Here is a 21646-nt window from a genome sequence, read left to right on the forward strand (position 1 = left end):
ACGCTGCCCGTCGCCGCCTTTCACCGCCCGACGCCGCCTGACGCCGCCCGACGCCGGCAGCGCAGGTCACGGCGCCGAGGGTGGGGCGCGGGCGTAGTGGCGCCGGCAGCCGCGGGTGCGCGCGGGCCGTGAGTGTGCGCTTTTGAGTCGCGGCGGAAGGAGCCCGGCCGCCGCCCGCCGGCATGAGCTACGACCGCGCCATCACCGTCTTCTCGCCCGACGGCCACCTCTTCCAAGTGGAGTACGCGCAGGAGGCCGTCAAGAAGGGCTCGACCGCGGTGAGGCGCCGGGGCCTGTGCGGGACCGGGGACGCGGGCGGAAGTGGGGCTGGGGAGCCGAGAGAGGGCCGGGGCCGGGCACGGAGCTGTGGGCGTGCGCGGGGCAGCGGCGCGGGCGGTCAGGGCTGTCGCTGAGCGCGGGCCCCGCTGCCGGTCTCCACGAGTGCCTGCAGAGGCGGCGTTTGGCGTGAGCCGCGAGCCCCCGTTCTCCCCACCCATCGCCTCGCTTGGGGCCCGGCCTCGCGTGGGGCCCCGGGCACGGGGGCCGTGGCGACGCCATCTTGGGCACCCCTGGCCCCGGCCGGGCGCGTGGGTCGCGCCGCCGCCCGGGCGAGCAGAGGCCGGGCGAGGGCCGCTCCGGTCCGCGGAGCGCGGGGGGGTTAGCCGTGCGCTCGCTGGGGGCTGTTCACGCAGCTGGGTGGCTGGGGAGCGAACTACTCAGACAAACCCCCGTTATGGGGACCCCCCACCCGCTCCGGGGCAACACTTATTCTCTAGGCCCAGGTGGGCTTCGGGAACAAAGCGGCTCGCTGGCCTGGCCGGTGGCGGGCGCTTCCCGGGTCTCCGCACTCTGCCGGGAGGAGCCTTCCCGGGGCCGGCCTGCAGCCGCCCGGGTCAGGACTGGTTTGAACACGGCCGTTTCGTTTTGACAAGGGCTCGTGTACATTGACCTTAGTGACAGTTTGAAACTTAAATTCGTACCTTCAAGACCTGTCAGTTTAATTGGTCAGCCTGTGAGATCGTTATGCTTTTATCACCTGGTATTCAGAGGTTTGAGCAGGCAGAGAAAGCAGCACACACGGTTCTGTAAATTTTGAATTGTTTTCATTTTCTGAATCTTTGTTTTGAAATGAAGGCCCAGTGTTCATCAGGTGATGTAACTCAGCTTAAAGAGGACTAGGAGTCGGCTGACTCCTGCCCCCCACCCCAATACTGCCACCCCCGCCAGCTGGCCGCCGCTGGCTTTAAGGAACCCATATAGCTTCTCTGGGCCTCGAGTCAGTTGAAGGTCAAGTGAGTCAGTACCTGAGAAAGCTCCCAGAAAACCCCAACACTTCAGATCAATACTTCTCAGCCAGGGATGGTTTTGTGCCCACAAGGGGCCACTGGCAGTGTGTGGAGACTTTTCCAGTGGTCCAAGACCTTGCAGAGGTGCTCTTGGCATTTGGAGGGTAGAGGCCAGGGACGCTGCTCAATATCCCACCCGTGCTCAGGGCGGCAGGCACAGGGAGGTCACCCTGCCCAGGTGCTCACAGTGCTGAGCTGGAGAAGCCCTGCTCTAAACCAGGAGGCGCTGTTTATCCCAATGATGGTTCCCTTTGTTTCCGGCTTGACTCGGGGTTGACTGTCAGTGATTGTTCATGCTGTTAATAACAGCTATATCCTTCTCTAGTATCAGCCATAAACAATTTGGGATAACAGTTGACACCTTGTCCACTGACGGCAGATCAGGCCCCTTCTCACGGCTGTCACATGAGTATGTCACGGTGCAGGAAACAGTGCATTGTGGCTCAATGTAATTTCACAGCTACAGAAACACTGCCTTCAGAACACCAGACTTGCATGAAAGTCTCAGGCTTCCAGGCTTTGCATGGGACTGTTTGATTCATTGGGTTGAAAGGAAACACATGCCGATTATATAATGGTTACTTACTAGCTATGTTGTAACTAAAACTACATCTCAGTATTTGAAAGGCACAGGTTGGGCACCTAGGTGAGCACGCCTGGGCTAGCTCTACCAGCAGTAGATGAATGCCCCTGGGTTTGCAGGATGTGGTGCCAACCACAGTGACAGACAAGTAGAGGAGAAAGGGGTGTGGGTGAACACACCTTCCAGTGGGAGCTGCTACCCAGAGTACGTACCCCCCAGGACCCAGGTTCAGATCTGCTCCTAGTGCTTGCTGCCTGGCAGTAGAACCGTGTGTCACTTTTTTGGGAGGGTGGGGTGGGGTGAGGGGACAGGGTCTTGCTGTCCCTGTCTCCCAGCCGTCATGGCTCACTGCAGCCTCCACCTCCCAGGCTCTAGCGATCTTCCCACCAGCCCCCACAGTAGCTGGGACTACAGGCTTGAGCCACCACGCCTGGCTAATTTGTGTACTTTTTGTAGAGACAGGGTTTTGCCATGTTGTCCGGCTGATCTTGAACTCTTGAACTTAAGTCATCCACCCACCTCTGCCTCCCAAAGTGCTGGAATTAACAGGCATGAGCCACTGCACCCAGCACTCATACCACTTTCTTACGTGGTTTGTGGATCTTAATTAAAGGTTGGTGTTCGAGGAAGAGACATTGTTGTTCTTGGTGTGGAGAAGAAGTCAGTGGCCAAACTGCAGGATGAAAGAACGGTGCGGAAGATCTGCGCTTTGGATGACAATGTCTGCATGGCCTTTGCAGGTATGAGTCGGTGGGGAGCGCTGTCTTACTCTCAAGTCTCAGCGAAGAATAGGGCTTTGGAGGTTAACTTGGGTGTGTGGGCTATTGTGAGCCACAGAAACTGAGTAAGTGAAAATCATGTAAAAGAATTGGATTTGGACTTTTAAGTTGGCCAGTTTCTTTGGTGGCCTCTCTGCCATAGCGGGTGAAACAGAAATGACTAAATGGATGAAAACACTTGTGGCTGCTGCGCAATCTGACCTCTACTGTTATTTTTCTGTATCAGTCAGTTACAGTCTAGAGGAAGGCTGGACTTTCTAGAGCTAACTGCATCTGTGGCATGGAGAGGACAGAACCACGTCCTGCCATCCCCAGCAGTAAAAAGGACCACATTGGTGGATGCAGGCCATGCGTCACCATGTTCTCAGCGCTGTTTTGGTCTTGCTCATTTCTCCTCTCAGCAGATCCAATCTAGGAAGATCTCAATTCATGTAATGAAATTAGGGATTAACTCAATTTCTAAGATTCCCAAAAGGACTCAGGTACTGTATTTAAGTATGGTCCGAGGTACACAATTTTTCGTATACAGACACTCCTTGTCAATCTACGATGTTTTTAAAAATCCAGATTCTGCACAGCAGCCTACAATTTTTTATTTACAATGGGTTTATGGGGTAGTAAATGCATTTTCAGCCAGGTATTTTTGACTTACGATGAGTTTAGCGGGATACCACCCCACTGCACATCAAGAAGCATCTGTACCCAATTTCCTAGGAGTTCCCAGGGGCTGATAGGTTCCACTGCCAGTCAGTTAGAATAGCGTTGCTGCCAGTTTGGGGGTCTGTGGAAGGTTAAATGCTGGGTCATCGTGTCTGTCCCCCACCCTGTAGTTTGTGCTGTCTCTCTAGCAGAAGCCTCTCTGCTTTCCTTGCAGGCCTCACCGCCGATGCAAGGATAGTCATCAACAGGGCCCGGGTGGAGTGCCAGAGCCACCGGCTGACTGTGGAGGACCCAGTCACTGTAGAGTACATCACCCGCTACATCGCCAGTCTGAAGCAGGTGGGTGTCTGCCCGCTCGCATGCTCACCTCTGGCAGCAGGGCAGTCACGGCTCTGCCATGGAGGGTCCTGCCATATCACTTCATGTGGATTTGCATGTCACTTCAGGTGAATCAGAAAACTGATTTATTCCAGGGCATGATCCTAATCTTGACTAATCTTGACCTGCACAAGTGTAACTTGACCTAGCTCACCAATTTCAGTAACACTGTTCTGTTCTCACTTCCTGGCATGGGATATTCCAAATTCCTGTGTCTGGAGGGAAATGATGGCTTTTGTCTTGCCATCCTGAGTGACCAGTCACGAAGCAGTTGAAGGGGGCTGGAAGCCACCCTATGAGGAAATGCCATTAGTGTGTAAGCAGAATGCATGTCTACCTGTCAAAGTAATTTCCAGTAACCTGAGTTGTGCTCCACGGTACAATTCTGGTCCTAGGTGAGTTTTTCTAGGAGTGAAAATGCAGAAAAGGATGTTGAAAGCTATTGGCTAATGTATCATTTGAACTGCTAATAATCTGAGAGGGGGCTTAGGCATGATTTAAAATGTTCATGCCTTCACTAAGTACGGTTCTTTCCTCACATGCAAGTTCTTAATTGGATGGCACTGACCTGTTTCTTTTCTTGCTAGCGTTATACGCAGAGCAATGGGCGCAGGCCGTTTGGCATCTCTGCCCTCATCGTGGGTTTCGACTTTGATGGCACTCCTAGGCTCTATCAGACTGACCCCTCAGGCACATACCATGCCTGGAAGGTGAGTTGGTGACAAAGTCTTGCCAGAAAAAGGCTTTGAGGGGTGGGAGGTCCTGGGCTTCCTGCTGTACGCCCCGTATCAGTGAACGAGTCAGTTTAAGTTAACCTAGTCCTATGAGAGCAAGAAAATTATTAAACATTGCTGTTTGGAAGAAAATCAAAGGGCAGCAAGGTGTAAGGGTAGACCACATAAATTAAAATCCTTGGGTGAGTGTGGTGACTCACGCCTGTAATCTCAGCACTCTGGGAGGCTGCGGCAGTTGGATCACCTGAGGTCAGGTGTTTGAGACCAGCCTGGCCAACATGGCAGAACCCCCGTCTCCACTAAAAATACAAAAAAAATTTGCTAGGCATGGTGGCACATGCCTGTAATCCCAGCTACTCAGGAGGCTGAGGCAAGAAAATCGCTTGAGCTCGGGAGGCATAGGTTGCAGTGAGCCGAGATCACACCACTGTACTCCAACCTGGGCAACAAGAGCAAAACTCTATCTAAAAAAAAAAAAAATCTCCCATTGCCTCTTGATAGTGCAGTAAAAGGTATAATTGTATAATCCCATTCTCAGTAAGAATCAGCACCAACTCTAAAGAGCTCTTTGCAAAAGGAAGCCACAAGGCAGGGCCTGTGTCCAGGGCTGCTGTCCAGCACTCCAGCTTGCCTCCTGCCATCGCCACTGGCTGGGCGGCCCATGTGGGGCAGCTGTGTTCCAGGGCTGGCCCTAGGTTGTCATGCCCTATGCCACGTGAGAACATACGTGTCTGTTTTAGGCCAATGCCATAGGCCGGGGTGCCAAGTCAGTGCGCGAGTTCCTGGAGAAGAACTATACTGACGAAGCCATTGAAACAGATGATCTGACCATTAAGCTGGTGATCAAGGCACTCCTGGAAGTAAGTTTGCATTTGGAGTCCAGGCAAGGTGGTGAAGATACCCCGTTTTGGTGGTGACTGGTAGGTAGATGGGCAGCAAGAAAGGTGGCAAGGACCCAACAGTAATGCTTAATGACTGCTGTGTGCCAGGCACTGCTCTGGTCTATGGTGTATCCTAACTGCTGTGTTCCTTGAAATAGCCATGCAAGGTGTGATCATTAGTGTCCTTTATCCAGCTGGGGCAGCTGAGGGTTGTGCAGGGGCACACAGCATAAGAACCAGAGGCAGGATGTGAACCCAGCTGTCCAGCTGTGGAATCTGTTCTCACGCCATCACTAGGCCTTCCAGAGGCTTGAACTGTTGCTAAAGTCAGGGAATTAGAGAACTGGAGATATGGTTGGGCTTTGTCAAGACCTTGAAGTGCTAGCAGGTGAAACCAGAGAGGGACTAGCTGGAAGGCCAAGCTGGAGTGTAGGCATCAGGATTTCTGGTGGTAACGACTGTGTCAAGAGGAGGGCCTCAAGCACAGCTGCTGTGCAGGAGAGAGGAGTCCCAGTGCTGGGAGGCGGGGGTGTGCTGGCATCCCAAATAGACTTCACAAATGGCCATGCGTTTAGGACAAAGACACAGGTTTTGGGGGCTGGGACCTCTGTTCCTGGGACGGTGCTGGGATTGGGTACACACCTATTTAAGGTACTCCTGAGAGCTGCTTTTGTCTTGAATAGGGAAAGGTGGCTAATGCTCCTGTCTTCTGTCCCTTCAAGGTGGTTCAGTCAGGCGGCAAAAACATTGAACTTGCTGTCATGAGGCGAGATCAACCCCTCAAGGTAATCGCCAAGTTTGTCTGCCTTCTTTACCTGTGAGTTTTCTCCCACGATCAGGGCTGGGCAGTACCAGTTCAGAAGGAAACATCATAGGGCCATTCTGTGGTTTTAACATTAGGAAAATGTCTTTCCGAGGCTCCCCATACGTCAAAGAGAAGATTCCCGTCTTCCTCTGATTAGATGGTCCACGCGTGTTCTCTGGGCATGCTGAGCAGCTGCCAGTCAGATCTGCTGCTGCTGCTGCTGCTTAATACTTGTCTAGGTCAGGCCAGCATCCTCTTGTTTTCCTTGAGGTCCCCCTCCAAAGAGGCTGTATGAGCAGCAGTGCCAAAGCCTGGCTGCCTTCCCCAGGAGAGGGCGCTGGTTCCTTGGCACCTTGTGTGCCTTAGGTAACCATGAAGTTTTTTTCGATAGATTTTAAATCCTGAAGAAATTGAGAAGTATGTTGCTGAAATTGAAAAAGAAAAAGAAGAAAACGAAAAGAAGAAACAAAAGAAAGCATCGTGATGAATAAAATGTCTTTGCTTGTAATTTTTAAATTCAAATCAATCATGGATGAGTCTCGATGTGTAGGCCTTTCCATTCCATTTATTCACACTGAGTGTCCTACAATAAACTTCAGTATTTTTTAACCTGTTGTTTTTTTAAGAGACTGTGTATCTTTAGGTGCAATCACAGTAGTCCTCTCATCTCTCACCCTTCTTTTTCAACCCTGAGCCGCCGTAATTGAGCTTTCCTTTCTGTTCCTTGTGGCTAAGACAGCAAGCCAGTGTGAGACACAGGTTCCTCCCTTGGGAAGTCAGAGCTGCTGCCCTGGGTCCTGCAGAGAAACCTGGCCTTCAGCAGACCTGTTGCTCTGTTGTAGACACAGAATGACTTCTGTTTGCTTTTAGACCTTCATTCTAGTCCCCTAATGAATGTATAATGTCAAAGACACAAACACAAGTAGCCCTGGGTTCATTCTGTAGAGCAGCTTTGTTCAAAGCAGCTTTGCATGTCTGACTTTCATAGACCACGTCTTGACGTCTGCCCCCTACTTTCTGTTGAAGACTGGTTCTGGCTATTCTCTGCCCTTTCCTGTGTTTTGACTTCTAGTCCAGCAGTTTAAGGCTTTTAGATCCTCCTCTGGTCCTTGGTTTTGGGCACCTATCTTCTAAAAAGGAGTAAAGGGGCCCAGATACATTTTGTCCTTAGCATAAAATGTGCAATTGTCAAAACAACATTTTAACAGCAAGGTCAGGTGGTACGCGATAACCTGACTACCTTGAGATTCTCTGGAAGGCAATACCTGTTTTCACCAAGTCATCTAGCTGGGTGAGGGCTGTGGCCACCAGTATCTGACATACATAACATTTATTTTTCTGCTGATCAAGGATATCCATTACCCCCACCCAAGAAATGGAGGGCCCCCCGCTGGCAGTTCTGCTGTGGAGCCTGATGGCCACAGGCAGGTAATGAAAGGAGAAGCCATGCAGCTGATGTGTCTCCTCGTCCTGAGGGCCACTTTTAAGGTCACCTGGAAACCCGTTAGACTAAAATGGGATGCTCTGAGCCTAGAACCAGCCATGTCTTTGTTTTTCTGTGTGGGTCCAGGGTGTGGCTCGCTCATGGCTGTGTAACATGCTCTACGGTGCCTGAGAACATGAACGCTCCTGAGCTGGGGAGCTTGGAGGCAGCAGGAAGGTGGCAAAGGGGCCACTGCTTATGATAACAGGTGTTATCTGTGAGCTGGGTTTTTAAAAGGACTTTATATCCAGTTTCTGAGAGCAGAGCCATTCATCCCAGAAGCGTGGCCCACAGGGAAAACCTGGGTCTGCTGGCCACACTTCACCCGGCCAATTGGGTCAGCCACCTTGTTCCATCACCTGACAGGGCCCAAGTCTCCCCAAATTCCACCAGCCTAAGTGTGTGCTCCAGACCTGGACATGATGCAGAGGTGACTTGGGCAGAAGAGTCAACAGGATTCTTAGAGCATCAGAAAAGATTTTAAAGGTTTGCATGTTTATTTATAATTACAATTTACATTACTCCAACAGAGGAGCCCCCTTGCTATGTTCTAATTCTTAGCCATTAAGTCCTACAAAAATAAACCCAAGCTTTTACAGTAACTTAATCAATACAGAACTAAAGCCTTTATAGCTATTAGAGGGGTTTAGTTACCAAGGTGCTTATTTTCGACAAAATGCCCTGTCACTCGGAGGACGCATGCGTATACTAAAGTTCTGACCCATTGACTCATGCAACAAATGTAGACCCCGCCCTCCCTCCACCCACTGTGACAACACAAACACAAAACAACGATGTACAACAGAGGGGAAATATGCTCTTGGTCAACTGACCTTGCAGAAAAGACTGGCTCGTTTCCAAGTGGATGAGAACACCAGTGTGTGGCCAGAGGCCAGCAATGACTGACCGGCCCAGGTCAGAGGCTGGCAGGGACCACAGAAGGGCCAAGGCGCTGCCGGGGCTCATCCCAGGCTCCAACCCCAATCTGGAAGCTTGTGGACACCAGGCTCTGTGCAGCAGCTCCGTGGCTGGCGTCCAGGGCCCCTGGCCACTACTCCCAAATGCTTCTCTAGTCCACCCACCCCTGGCTAGCCCCAACCTTGACATCACTGTGGATGCCATCAGGGTGGTCTGGTTCACTTATACAACATGATCCATGGGACAACCCCTTCCGTGCCCTCCACCCACCCACCCCTGCCCCCCCACACCACTCTGTGCTGGCCCTGCCTGACTCCTGAGACCCCACCCTTGGCAGTGGGGGTGCCAGGCAAGCAGCACCAGGGGCCAGCTGGGTTGCAGAGATGCACTTGGCTGCCACCTCCGCCAACTGAGATTTGGTTCCACTTTTAAAAGTCAAAGCTGTCATTAAAAAAAAAAAAGTCACAAAGTAAGGATTCAGCTTTCACCATAGAAACCTTTTTGCAAAATACCAAAACCTTAGAATTAGGCTATGCGCAACTAAAAAGGAAACACAGGTAAAGAGACCTCAAAGAGGTTACCCATGAATACTTCCCCAAAACAAGTGGTTCTAACTCAGACCATGTCCAAGTTCAGTTAAGTCCAAAACATAAGTAGCAGTATAAACCCCATAAACAAAGGGACCGCTTCTCCCGTAAGCGCAGCGCTTTCCTCGCGTCCTGACACAGCATCAGTTCTGCGCCACTTCGGTAGGAGCCTGCAAGAGATCACAGGAAGTCAAGCATCTGCTGGGATAAGCTGGCACTGCTGCCCCTGCTGGCAAGCAGAAGCCACTCAGCCTCCCTCCTGCCCCCAGAGTCAGGCTGGCTACCCCTATTCTTCTCACAGCCCACTCTGAGAATCCTACTGGTACAATACACTGGGGACAGGGAGGCAGCTAGTGGCAGGAGGCCTAGTCCTTCCAGGGCCCACCTGGCTGTCCCAAGGCCCTGGGTGGGGTCGGCACCAGGCACCCCATGTGGGACACTACCCAAACCCTAAGGTGCCCACAAATCCACTGGGACCTTGTTAAAAATGAAGCCTCTGATTCATTTAGGGCCAGGTTGGGCCAAGACACTGGCTTTGGAGCAAGGTCTCGCTGGCTGGCTTCACTTCGGTGGCGAGCCCCAGCCCACGCGACTCTCACACCACCTCACCTCCCACACCTGCAATCTCACTTGGAGAATGCTGGGGCCTGGGTCCTACCCCCACAGATGCAGGTTTAAGTTGGCCAAGAGCCCCTTGGGTGACTCGGTCGCGGCCCTCGGTTTGGCTTTTACACCTCTGGGCCTCTCTTCTGCCTGGGAAACCGAGCCTGCTCCCCACCTTCCTAAGCTCCCCAGGTGTGCCTGACCCTACACCCTCCCACCAAAGCGTCCAGAAGGCTCATCCACTCACCTTTGGCTGCACCCTCACACCCTGCCAGTCCCAGCCCTGTGGGAAGTGGGGTTGCGACGGTTGGTCCCACTGCCCCTGCCTCCTCGGAATCCGCCCCGAGAACTGCGGCCACGAAGAAACCTCCCTGATACCCCAAAGGTCTCCGTGTTGAGCTTCCTCTCTTCGGCCCAAGTCGTCCGCCTGGAGCTAAACCATAGAGGAAATGCTGATTGTAGCAGGCACTGACTCCCAGGCTTCTGGCCAGGCCTCGTCCTCAGAGCGGCCCAGGGAAGGAGGGACAGACTCACCAGGGCCGCTACAGGGAAGGGGTGGCCCCATCAGCTCTGGAGCCCAGCTGCTCCCTGCCACATTTCCAACCAGGACTATCCCCACATGGGTGAGGGCTCAGGATCCATCTCTATCATCTCTGTCACCACAGGCAAGCAGTGATACTAGTTGGCTACCAAGGCAGCCCCTGTTGCTTTCTGAGCACAGACAGGAGCCCTGGGGAGGCCCAGGCGCCCAGGAGACCTGAGACCGGAGCATGAAGTGGACCCTCCTAGACAAGGAGGGGGCTAGGATAGATGGAACGAGGTCCCTGGAATGTGATGCTTCTGCTTTGGGGGTTGGAAAGACAAGGATACAGCATGGACACTCATGCCACCCAAACAAGCCGCTGGTGGGAAACTATCTCCCACATCCAACTGTGCGCCCAGCACTCCCAGCCAGCACTCCTACTGACACAGACCACAGCTCCGGCAGCACACCCACCCTGAGCTCCTCTTCAGCCGGAAACCTGCTGCTCCCACAGACTTCTGTGCTCAAAGAAACAGCAACTCCACCCATCAGCTGCCCAGGCCAAGACTTAGGAGTCATTCTGGCCTCTTGTCATGTTGGCCAATTCTGTTAGCGCCACCTTCAAGATACATTTAGACTCTACTCCTTCCCTCTGTCACCACCACTGCCTGGTTCCAAGCCACCTGTGCTGCAGCACTGGCCCCTAACTGGCCAGTCGGCAGCCACACTTGCCCATCGTCCAACCACTCTCACCAAGGACGCCGTAAAACATCAGACCGCACCAACTTCAGCACAAAACCCTCTGATGGCTTCCCGTGGCACTTGGAACAAAAGCCAAAGTCAATGCCATGCCCTACAAAACCCTACAGGAACCCACCCCCCAGACTCGGCCTGTCTGGAAGCACTTCCCGCACTCATCTGCGCAGCCTGCTCCACCTGTGAGAACTGACCATCCACTTCCCATCAAGTCCACAGCCCCATCCCATCGCCCTCACTGCCTGGCCTTCACGACATGCTGTTCTATTTTTCCCCTGGCAGAACTGAGCCTGAGGAGGTGGGGCTCTCCAGCCTGCCTTCTGAGGCCCCCTCAATGCCCTGCGGCATGTCTGGCGCTCAATCTGCAAGACAAATGGGCCCAAGTCTCCAAGCCAGGCCCACACTGTAGATGCCACCCACTCCCTAGGTTGCTTCGCGGGACTTCTGACCAGCTGTTAGGTGTGAAAAATAAAACACACCACATGGTCCCTGGCCTCAAACAATGAAGTGAAGGAAAGCCAGTGTGAGCATGCTCTAGCCATACCTCAGGCTGCAAAGCAAGGTCCTCAGGCCGCCAGGCCAGCGGGACCAGCAAGCAGAGCATAGTGAGGTATGCTGAATGTGGACACGGGTCTGCCGGGGAGGGCGGTGCAGCCTAGCCTTTGTGGGGACAGGGCAGCAAAGCCAAGAGGAAACAGGCTCGACCTCAGCCGACTCCTCGGGTCGGGATCCCCAAGAGGCTTCCCACACGCAACCTGCTGGGACTCCTGCGCCCATCATGCAGAAACACAAGCAGGACCCTAGAACAGCTACCCTGAGCCTCAGAGTCCAGCTCTGCCCTCAGGTTGAGAGCCCTCAGTCCTGTCCTTTCTAGATTGGAGGACTGCCCTCCCCTCATTCATTCAGCCTCTCACCTGGTCTTGAGTTCAGAAGAGATGTTGTCGAAGAACGATTTGGATTTGTCATAGTAGCAGTTGGGCCCCAGAAGGTCTTCCTCAGCGGGTGCTTCGGCACTCTGGGTCACCACAGCCAAGTCCTTCTCTTCCCCCTTCTCAGCCTTGTCATCTACAAAGAGATGCAGAACACGTGGAGATGGAGGAGGGGCAGAGCGCATAGGCTTCTAGCAGGGTGGTCCCTCCGGGCTCACTCGGGAGCCACCTTCATGCTAAGACATCAACTATGACTTGTGCAAAGCAGAGATCTCTTCTTCTACCTTCTAAGCACAGGTCTCGTTCTGCTGTCTGGGCCGTGCAGTCTGCACCTTATCCCACCCATTTTCACACGTCCTGGCACCTCACTTCATTAATTCCTCACTGCCAGTCACCATCCGCCTGGCGTCCCCAGTTCCTCCAGGCATCTCTTCCTTTTCCTTGAGACAGAGTCTCGCTCTGTCGCCCAGGCTGGAGTGCAGTGGCGCAATCTTGGCTCACTCCCACTGCAACCTCCACCTCCTGGGTTCAAACGATTCTCCTGTCTGTCTCCCGAGTAGCTGGGATTACAGGCGCCCACCACCATGCCTGGCTAATTTTTTATTTTTAGTAGAGACGGGATTTCGTTGTGTTGGCCAGGCTGGTGTTGAACTCCTGACCTCAGGTGATCCACCCATCTCAGACTCCCAAAGTGCTGAGATTACAGATGTGAACCACCACACCCAGCCAGGCATCTCCTCCTAACACTCTCTAGGGGTACTCCTGCGCAGAGGATAATTTTCATACAATGAGCCAAACCTTTAAAATTCAGTTTCTTCTTAAATTCTTTGTCAAGCTCCTCTCGGTTGAACTGGGCATTTGCACTCTCGAAATCAAAGTCACCCTCAAATTTGATTGTGTTTTCCTTGACGTTAGTTGGACGGTTTTGCCCTCTGGAGCGATTCCTTGTTCGCCTGTTTCCTGTGAGGACGAAGGACAGCCCTGGCTGAAGTAGGTCACCAACCCAGTGATCTCAAACACCTCACAAGGAGTTTCCAGGCACACCCCCAAGGCCGCAGAGGGGACAGAGCACACAAGCAGCGACTTCGCACCAGCACCCCTGAAACCATCACCCAGAGAAGCAGGCAGGAAGGCAAGCAGAGCTCAGCCTGATCACTCGTGGGCCCCAGAAATCAAGTGGCAACAGGTGTTACCTGATCGCCTCCTCTGAGGTCTTCTGTTCTCATCATTCACCTGCCCTTGAGTTTGCACAGCTGCCGGCTGGACTACATCTAAGGCGCAAAAGGGAAGAGTAAGGCAAAGCTCCTACAGAAGCCGGAAGCCAGAACCCAGCTGTGGAAGCAGGCCCCACCACCACGGGGCACGCGGCCAGGGCGGCACCGCAGGAGGCTGCTGCACAGGCCTGCCCTGCAAAAGCACATGGGACTTAGGATGGGGGAGTAGTATTTTTTTAATAAAAAAAAAAAAATGGCCCAGGAAGTAGTGTGCCACTTTTAGAACATCAAGCAAACTCCAGGAAAAGATGTGTTCAAGTACCGCTGGCCGTCTTGCTGCTTGGCTGGGCCTGACGACCGTTGAGCTGCGTCCCTATGGTTCCCTTGCCAGGTAACAGCTTTTTAGCATTCAGGTTGTCAGCAGAACCAGTCTGCACAGCCTGCTCCACCATGGGGCTCTTGCCGACTGGGATGGATGGAAAACCAGCTCCTGAATTGAGGAGGGGAGGAGGGTTTAAAAACAGAGAGAAAAGAAGCAAGCCTTACATCTCCAGGCATTTCTCTTCTGCTGGCATGTCAGGAAGGAAAGGAGGGCAACTGCCTAGATGTTCTACCAAATCCAGGCAAAGCACCCCCAGACTGGGCCGTTCCCTCTGAGGCTAGCCCAGGCAGCAAAAGAAGGCCAAGTCACTGGGCAGCACCAAGGCCAGTTCATCTTTGGACTCCCCACTCCCAAAGCCCTGAGCTTCCCAAGTTAGGGAACCTTAAGGACAGGAAAAACAACATGTCTACAAACAGGCACCTCCCTAGCAGTGTGGAAACAGCTTTCTTAAAACCACATAAGCTCCAATCCCAAAGGAGCTCAGCAGCCCCAAGATCCTGATGAATTCAGGATCTGAGAATTTGTTTCATTCTGGTCCATACTGGAGAAGAACCAGCCCAGCCTGGGATTTTCTAGAAAATGCAGTGATCAAATTCTGAAGTTAAATTCTAGAACACTGTCATTTCCACTTAAGGCACAATAAAACTAAAAATGATGAAGCAGGACCTGACTTCCGAGACAGTAGCAGCCTACACTTCTCTCAAGGGCAAAGGCTCATCATGAAGACACAAAGGGCTCCTAGGTAGCCTTTGGCAAGGGGCTGTGCCTATGAAACTGCAGTCCGAGGCCTACGCACAGGGAATGAACCCTCAGAAACCAGGCCCTCCGAACCAGGAGGAAAAAGGGAAGCACCACCCACCTCTCTCCATCTCCTCCCTTTCCAAAGTTCCAGGACCTGTAGGGACTCTAAACAGGACAATGTGGGACTGGGTGTAAGTGAACAGAGATCTGAAACAGAAAAGGCACCCTAACCACAGGGTAATTATTATTAGAGGAACAGCCCAATACACATGAAGACTGGGCATCTTATCTGTTTTTATGGAATACAAATGAAAAAAAAACTGACTGTAGAAAAATTCCTTGTAACCAGATCAAGAGAAGCTCTCAGAGGGCAGGTTGGAACGACTCTGCATAGAGGTCTGGCAAGCGTCCTCTGGCGGGAATGCACCCGGGCCACTTTCTCACTGATTGTCTCACTCAGCATGTCCGGGAGACGAACACAGCACTGCCTGCTTCCTGATCATACTGTGACTGCAGGGGCATGGATACGGGGCTTGTCTGCTTTTTACACAACCAACTAGTTCAAACAAAGTCTTGCCCTATGAGCAGGTTTAGGTAACTGATCCTAAGAGCAATAGAAGTATCTGTGTCATTTTTAAGTGGGAAAAAAAAATGACTACTCTGTAACTCAGATACACAGCGTGCATGCAGGATTTGGAAAGCAGCACCTGCAGAATGACAGACTGACAGCAGCTGTGTGCCATAAGGAAAGCCCAGGCATCATCCTGGACCAGGGCCGGGTAATGGCGATGGTTCAGCTTGTCAGGGTGCTACGTGTAACACAAACATACACAAGATCGTCAATGTGAATTTTAGAACTTCAGGGGAAATGAGTAGAATGTGAGGAAAGGTCTAGAAACCCCACAGGTGCCGCTGCCACCACAGCACAGAGATAGTTGGTGTACACCAGCACTGGCCAGCTGGCCATCAGGCTGATACTGTCCACCTGGCCAAACAGTTGGCGACTGTCACCCAAGCCCCTAATTTTGAATCCCCTAAACGAGTGACCTATGCACCACACAGATCAAAGAGCAGCACAGGCATGTCAGGTGCTTTGGGGAGTCCCCCCTGCAGCACTCTAGAACACATTTAGGACCCAGCAAAAACCCCAGGGAAATGACTTTCTGTGAACACTGAAGTTTCTCGTATGTGGTAGTCATGGTACAGGTCAACAGAGAACCTGGACCCAGGGAGAGAGAACAAACTACTCCACTGATTCTTTGTAATCCCTTCTTTAACACTGAGAGTTCATAAATCACGACTACATGCTGAAGCAAACAAGCAGCTCAGCGGCTACATGGGCTTGGCAAATGATCTGCTACAGCTACTGTCATTCTGTTTGCTGCTTTACCCCTCGCTCTCAGAATGGTTTGCAAGACAGCATGCAGTTCTCCCAAACTGCTGTTACCCTTGGCAGTGAGCTGCTGTGGCTCTGAGGACAAGTCAAGCTCTGAAACGGGCTGTGGAGATGGAGAAGAGCTAGGGCTGGAAGCAGCGGCTGAGGCTGGAGGGCTTACCAACTTCTCTAAAGGAAGATAAAGGAGAAAGAGCAAAAAGAAAGCACACAAATAAGTCAGGATACACTTGTCTTCTGTCTAGCAAGCTTGGAAAGAGCCAAGCAACCTCTTGTAGGATTCTGTCATACAAACACATTTTAGAAACATAGAGAGCTGGGCTGGGAAGGCCACCTGTCACACTAGGAACAGCAACCAAGACAAGCATGATTTGTAGCAGCAAGTGGCCTACAGACCTCGTTTAGGGTTCCCTGTCTCACTACTTCATGTGGGATTCTGAGCAAGGGCGGTGGATCACCTGCCAATTCTACACTCTGAGCCCATCTGCAAAGCTAGGTCCAGGTCAAGGCCAAGGCGGACTCATACTCTGGGGTTTTCCAATCTCGGTTGAAACCATTTTTGAGCGAGGTACTCACAGTAGAATAAGGGACATGATGGGTGGGTTTGTATTTCACTTCTATATTTACAGGCTTATAAATGTGCAAATAGCTAGACCTCATCTGTAACACTACATATATATCAGCTATTTCTTCTTTGAAGCAGATATACCAGGACTTCCACCTATTTATTTTTTTGAGACAGAGTCTCACTGTGCCGCTCAGGCTAGAGTGCAGTGGTGCAATCTCAGCTCACTGCAACCTCTGCCTCCTAGGTTTAAGCAATTCTCATGCCTCAACCTCCCAAGTAGCTGGGATTACAGGTGTGTCCCACCACACCCAGCTAATTTTTATATTTCTAGTAGAGACAGGATTTCCCCATGTTGGCCAGGCTGGTCTCGAACTCCTGACCGTGGGATCCACCCGCCTTGGCCTCCTAAAGTGCTGGGATTACAGGAGTGAGCCACTATGCCTGGCCCAGGACTTCCACCTAGATCCGCCCTGACTCTTCGAACGAATTTTGATTTGATTCTTCTGTTCCAACGCTCAGGCCGCTGCCTCTTTTACTTTCAGCTGAGTAGTTACTAAATGCTCTCACAAGCTGAAGTTGCACTGGGTAATTTACTAAGTGTGCAACAAAAGAGTCTACGAGCTGAGCATGACAAGAATGCACATCCCCACCCTCAGGCTCCATCGCTCCACTCGGTGACAGTTACATGCAAGGGTAGTTTACCGGACAGAAACAGGTCACTCACCTAGACCCAGGGAGGCGGCATACTGCTGGCTGAGCAGGGAGCTGGCCGCCAGCGGGCCGTAGGGCGCCATCCCTCGGAAAGGGCTGTAAGGCACGTGCGGCTGGAAGGGCGAGGCGGAGGCAGAACCCAGGGAAGACTGAACAATGAGACATGGGGTGAGAACGGCGAAGGCCATCCCATCACCCCGCACGCCTTCATCAGGGCGCTTGTTCAGCTGGGAAACAAGCACTGTCCCATCAGCCTGCACCCTTGAGATGCTGGAGGAGCCCTTGGGGTGCAAGTTTCCAGTATGGTGAGAGCTGCCTTTTCCACAGCATTTCAGTTCCAGTTTCACCTGTCCATGTGATTCCTTTTTTTTTTTTTGAAACAGAGCATTGCTCTGTCACCTGGGCTGGAGTGCAATGGCGTGATCTCAGCTCACTGCAACCTCTGCCTCCCAGGTTCAAGCGATTCTCCCTGCCTCAGCCTCCCAAGTAGCTGAGATTACAGATGCCTGCCACCACACCCAGCTAATTTTTGTATTTTTGGTAGAGACGGGGTTTTGCTATGTTGGCCAGGCTGGTCTTGAACTCCTGACCTCAGATGATCTGCCCGCCTCGGCCTCCCAAAGTGCTGGGATTACAGGCGTCTTGTCCATGTAATTCTAACCCAAATTTCTCCTAACTCAAAGCCATCGGATGGCTTCCCACTGCTCCCAAAGCCCGCCCTGTGTGATCCCACCTTCCAGGATGGGTGCTCAGCATAGAACCTAATGCAGTCTGAACCCCAGAGGAGCTAGTGAATATTTAAGTTTAAAAGTGAAGAAAATATTAATCTGGGCTCCCTGGTGAGCATGGGCAAAATAAGCCATAACCCAACAAGCAGGCACATGGCATCAGACTTGCAAATCTGGTGTCGTACAACAGCAGCATGGAACGTCTGGGCGTAACCCGAGGGCAAGCCCTGCAGTCCCTGCAGGTATGTCACGCCACTCACAGCAGCTGCTCAGGGCTCAGACTTCTCCAACCAGAAACTAAGGGCAAACGCTATGCCCCAAACATCACAGGTCCAGGAGCATCCACTCATACCGCACTACACTACATATGCACGCACACACACCCAACTCCCCAGGTCTCCTTCCTTAAGAGCCATGCGACACAGCACACACCACCTACCGTGTGTGCTACAAGAATCAACACCTTCTGTGAGAGCAGCAACAGCCCGGACAAAAGTTAAGCCACTTTTCATTAAAAGGTTATTCCTCAGGCCGGGTGTGGTGGCTCACGCCTGTAATCCTAGCACTTTGGGAGGCCAAGGCGGGCGCATCACAAGGTCAAGAGATTGAGACCATCCTGGCCAACATGGTGAAATCCCGTCTCTACTAAAATTACAAAAATTAGCTGGGCATAGTGGTGCGCGCCTGTAGTCCCAGCTACTCGGGAGGCTGAGGCAGGAGAATCGCTTGAACCCGGGAAGCCGAAGCTGCAATGAGCTGAGATCGCGCCACTGCACTCCAGCCTGGCGACACAGCGAGACTGTCTCAAAGAAAAAAAAAAAAAAGGTTATTCCTCACATTGAGCATTCTGACCAAACATGCTACCAAGCTCCAAATGGAAACCAGCGTCTCTTACAGCATGCACAGAGGGATAGTGGCACACTTACCTGAACAATGGCGGGATCCTGCGGGAGTGTGTGCTGAGCTTTCGGAGGTTCACACACAGTGATATCCTTGATGTCACTTCCTCGGAAAATGATGTACTCATAAATCTCCTCTCTGGGGGGCGCAGGCCTATCTGTGGGACGGTCTTCAGTGCCAAACGACCTCACTTATGAGTGGAGAAAGAGAAGCGTTATTGTTGTCCTCAGCCAGTTCAATCAACCCTGACACTACCGCTCCCAAGCCTTCCAAAAGACGGCGACACTTGCTCAGAGCCACAACGCAGCACCCCAGGTCCACATTTCAACAACTACTTAATTGTTTTTCAGTGGACAGTGATTTTCAGTGGACAGTGCTGATAACGCACCAATTGGTGAAGCTCCAGACAACAGACAGTTCTAGATCACAAAGATGACAAGGAACAGTTTCACAGACTGACAGTCTCACGTGCGAAGGCACCAACGTACAGAGCTCTCAGCAAACCAAGGCTTGCTTCATAAGGCCTCCTGTTCACATTTGACTCTGTAGATCAAACAGCCAGCCGGCTGCTTTATGCCCAAAGCCTCACCACACATTGCACCTGAGGAGGCAGTTTTCTCACAAAGGAATCTAGACGAGTGTTCTCCTTACCCTTCTATCCACAACAAACCTTGGAACAGCCGTAATAGAAAACAAAGGGAGACAGGGTCCCAGGATTATGGACCTCTGACCCCAGCTTCTGCATCTATAAGGAATCCTGAGCCTACTAACCCCTAACCAGCAGGCTTCCAGGAGCCCTACCAAGTCTCTTTTTAGCAAGCCTCTAGGGGCAGAGCTGGGTGGGACAGCAGCCTCTGATAAGAGCACAACTCCTGCTAACTCCAGGGCCTACTCTGGGCCTCAGCTTCTCTAACTGGGCTCTCCTGTAATAAGTGTAGTGAGGTCCCATGGCTGCAAGTGAGTGCATAGCCCTGGCATACTCAACGAGCTCCTGAAGCCACGCAGGAGACGGGCTTCAAAAGGAGACACTCCCTGTTTGGAATGAGTGCGTTTTTCTACACATGAGGTTCCCTGTGACCTAAGCAGCGTTTCAGACGCGTCTAGACACTTCAAGAACCCCTGGGAGCCTAGCGCCAGATCCAGCACACACACGGGCTTAGGCAGACGTGGCTCCACCGGCACTTTTCTCCGAGAGGCAGGGGAAGTGCACTCCCCATCTTCTCTGGGTGATGAAGACAAAGAAACTCTGGACCACCCGCTGCCTCAACAACCTCAGAGATTCTGACTCTAAAGAAGAGCTCCTCTCCTGTAAGTCTCCCAGCGGCTACAGCGGGTTACCAGCGCCCACAGGCGGCTGTCACCAAAAGGTAAGCCCCACAGTGGGAAGGTCAGGATAGAGCAGGAGAACCGTTTAAACCGGGGCATCTGGCTGCCAACGGATGCTTCTGCCTTGGCAGGAGGCTGCATTAGGACGCGGTATTTGTTCAGGATCAAGGCCCCAGCTGTCTAATAGGTTCCAGAAGGGCTTGCAGGATTCGAGTGTTGTGACCCCACCCCCAGCCTTCGGGAGAGGCCGGGACACTGGCCCCGCCGCCCGACCTCGAGGCTCCCCCGCAGGGATCCCCCCAGGCTGGCGGGGAGGAGGCCCGCTGACGGGAGCCGCCCTGCTCCTCGTAGCCGGCACCTGCAGAGGTGGGCTGGGCGGCCGAGGGGGCGGCACCGCGGGGGCCGGGCCCGCCCCTCACCAAACACCGCCCGGCGCCCGCGCACAATAACGCCGCCCTGGGAGCCTAGGGAGACCATTGTGCGGCCGGCTACGCTGGGGGAGGGTGGCGCGCGGGAAGGGGGCGCCTCGGGGGCGTCCGGGGTGAAGGCGTGGGCAGGGGATCTCGGCCCGGGGGTGCCCTGGGTGGGTCCTGGGCGGGGTCTGGGCGCCACGCTCCGGGGTGGTACGGGAGTCTCAACGCCAGGCTCCGGGGCGCCCCGGGGCGGGGAGGGCGGCGCGGGCCGGGGCTGTTGGCGGACGGGGGTCAGCGGGCTCCGCGGGCTCGGGCGGTTGGGGCCGGCGGGCGCGAGGGCGGGCGGCGGCCGCTACCTTTGGCGAGCGCCACGGTGGAGTTGTCGGTGTCGATGGTGTAGAGAATGCCCTCGTAGCGGATCTGCGCCTTGGAGATGAGGCTGATCTTGCTGCCCAGATACGGGGTGCCTGAGGAGCCGCTCATGGCGGCGGCCGGGGTGCGTCGGGCCGCGGGGAGGAACAAGCACCGGGCCGCGGCCCACTCCGCCGCCGTGCGGTGGCCTGGCCGCCCGCCCCTGCGCTCCTCCGCCCGCCGCCGCCTCCGCCTAGGCGCCTCCTCGCCACCGCCCGAGGGGCCTGCGCGGGCACCGAGCGAACCTAGGAGGGGCGCGCGACCGGGGCTCTGAGAGGAGCGCGGGGGAGGAGGGGCCGCCGCAGCCACATCCGGGGCCTCGCGCCGCCACGCACCACCCCCTCACGCTCGCCGCCCATTGGCTCGCCGCGCCCGCCGTCCTTTAAATACGGCCGGGCCGCCAGCTGGGGGGCGGGCCCGCGCGTCGCTCCTGCGCAGCAAGGCGCCGCTGGCCGGGGGCGGGTCTCCCCGGCGCTCCGCCCCCCGTCGGCCGGCTCCCGGCGGGCCCCTCGCCCAGCTGGGAGCACTAGACTGAGCGGGCTGGGGGAAGGGTGGGAAGCCGCCAGGGCGGAGCGCGCGTGCGCGGGGGCGGGCGGCTGCGGTTTGCACGCTCAGTGGGCGGGACCGGGGAGGAGCGCCAGGCCCCGCCCCCGCGCGTGCCGGCCCCGCCCCGGACCCTGGGCGCCGCGAACACGGGGGCTTTGCCCCCTTGGCCTCAGTTTCCCCTCCTACAGAAGTGGGGTCCGGACGACTCCCCTATCTTGGGCCAGATGCGCCTATAGCCCTCACCCTCATGGGGGACCGGGGAGTGGGGGAGGCCCTGGGTGCCGGGTGTTCCCTGGGAGCCCCGGGACTCCCGCCCCAGTGCCCAGGTGCCGGCGGGGGGCGGGCGCG

At 54.1% G+C, this 21646-nt stretch overlaps 2 protein-coding genes across 4 annotated transcripts; one reads left to right on the plus strand and one right to left on the minus strand.

Moving 5' to 3' along the window:
- The first annotated feature begins 31 nt into the window (after positions 1 to 31).
- PSMA7 (proteasome 20S subunit alpha 7) lies at positions 32 to 6780 on the plus strand. The gene is made up of 7 exons (XM_030825433.1): positions 32 to 278; positions 2543 to 2669; positions 3583 to 3707; positions 4334 to 4456; positions 5221 to 5340; positions 6084 to 6146; positions 6558 to 6780. The coding sequence occupies exons 1-7, from the start codon at positions 183 to 185 to the stop codon at positions 6648 to 6650; spliced, it is 747 nt and encodes a 248-aa protein (XP_030681293.1). The 5' UTR covers positions 32 to 182; the 3' UTR covers positions 6651 to 6780.
- Positions 6781 to 8123: 1343 nt separating this feature from the next.
- LSM14B (LSM family member 14B) lies at positions 8124 to 21061 on the minus strand. Of its 3 annotated transcripts, none has more exons than XM_030825435.1 (10): positions 20698 to 21061; positions 18629 to 18792; positions 16988 to 17087; positions 15750 to 15866; positions 13502 to 13669; positions 13159 to 13236; positions 12764 to 12925; positions 11951 to 12101; positions 10005 to 10190; positions 8124 to 9324 (listed from the first exon to the last, which is right to left on the minus strand). In XM_030825435.1, exons 1-9 carry the CDS (start codon positions 20822 to 20824, stop codon positions 10019 to 10021), a joined length of 1239 nt encoding a protein of 412 aa, XP_030681295.1. In that variant the 5' UTR covers positions 20825 to 21061; the 3' UTR covers positions 8124 to 9324; positions 10005 to 10018. The 3 variants fall into 3 exon arrangements, with proteins under 3 accessions (XP_030681295.1, XP_030681294.1, XP_030681296.1); XM_030825434.1 differs by having other exon boundaries at positions 16988 to 17123; XM_030825436.1 differs by lacking the exon at positions 15750 to 15866 and having other exon boundaries at positions 16988 to 17123.
- Between the last annotated feature and the right edge of the window lie 585 nt (positions 21062 to 21646).

Source organism: Nomascus leucogenys, chromosome 13 (assembly GCF_006542625.1).
Source record: "Nomascus leucogenys isolate Asia chromosome 13, Asia_NLE_v1, whole genome shotgun sequence".
NCBI lineage: Eukaryota > Metazoa > Chordata > Mammalia > Primates > Hylobatidae > Nomascus > Nomascus leucogenys.

Excerpts from the sequence above, each read along its gene's own strand:
- PSMA7 (XM_030825433.1), top strand. The coding sequence starts at position 183 with ATGAGCTACGACCGCGCCATCACCGTCTTCTCGCCCGACGGCCACCTC. Across the intron at positions 279-2,542 it reads TCAAGAAGGGCTCGACCGCG|GTTGGTGTTCGAGGAAGAGA; the intron begins GTGAGGCGCCGG and ends TCTTAATTAAAG. Across the intron at positions 5,341-6,083 it reads TGATCAAGGCACTCCTGGAA|GTGGTTCAGTCAGGCGGCAA; the intron begins GTAAGTTTGCAT and ends TGTCCCTTCAAG.
- LSM14B (XM_030825434.1), bottom strand. The coding sequence starts at position 20,824 with ATGAGCGGCTCCTCAGGCACCCCGTATCTGGGCAGCAAGATCAGCCTC. Across the intron at positions 17,124-18,628 it reads AGGATCCCGCCATTGTTCAG|TCTTCCCTGGGTTCTGCCTC; the intron begins GTAAGTGTGCCA and ends CTCATTGTTCAG. Across the intron at positions 15,867-16,987 it reads TGCCGCCTCCCTGGGTCTAG|AGAAGTTGGTAAGCCCTCCA; the intron begins GTGAGTGACCTG and ends ATCTTCCTTTAG.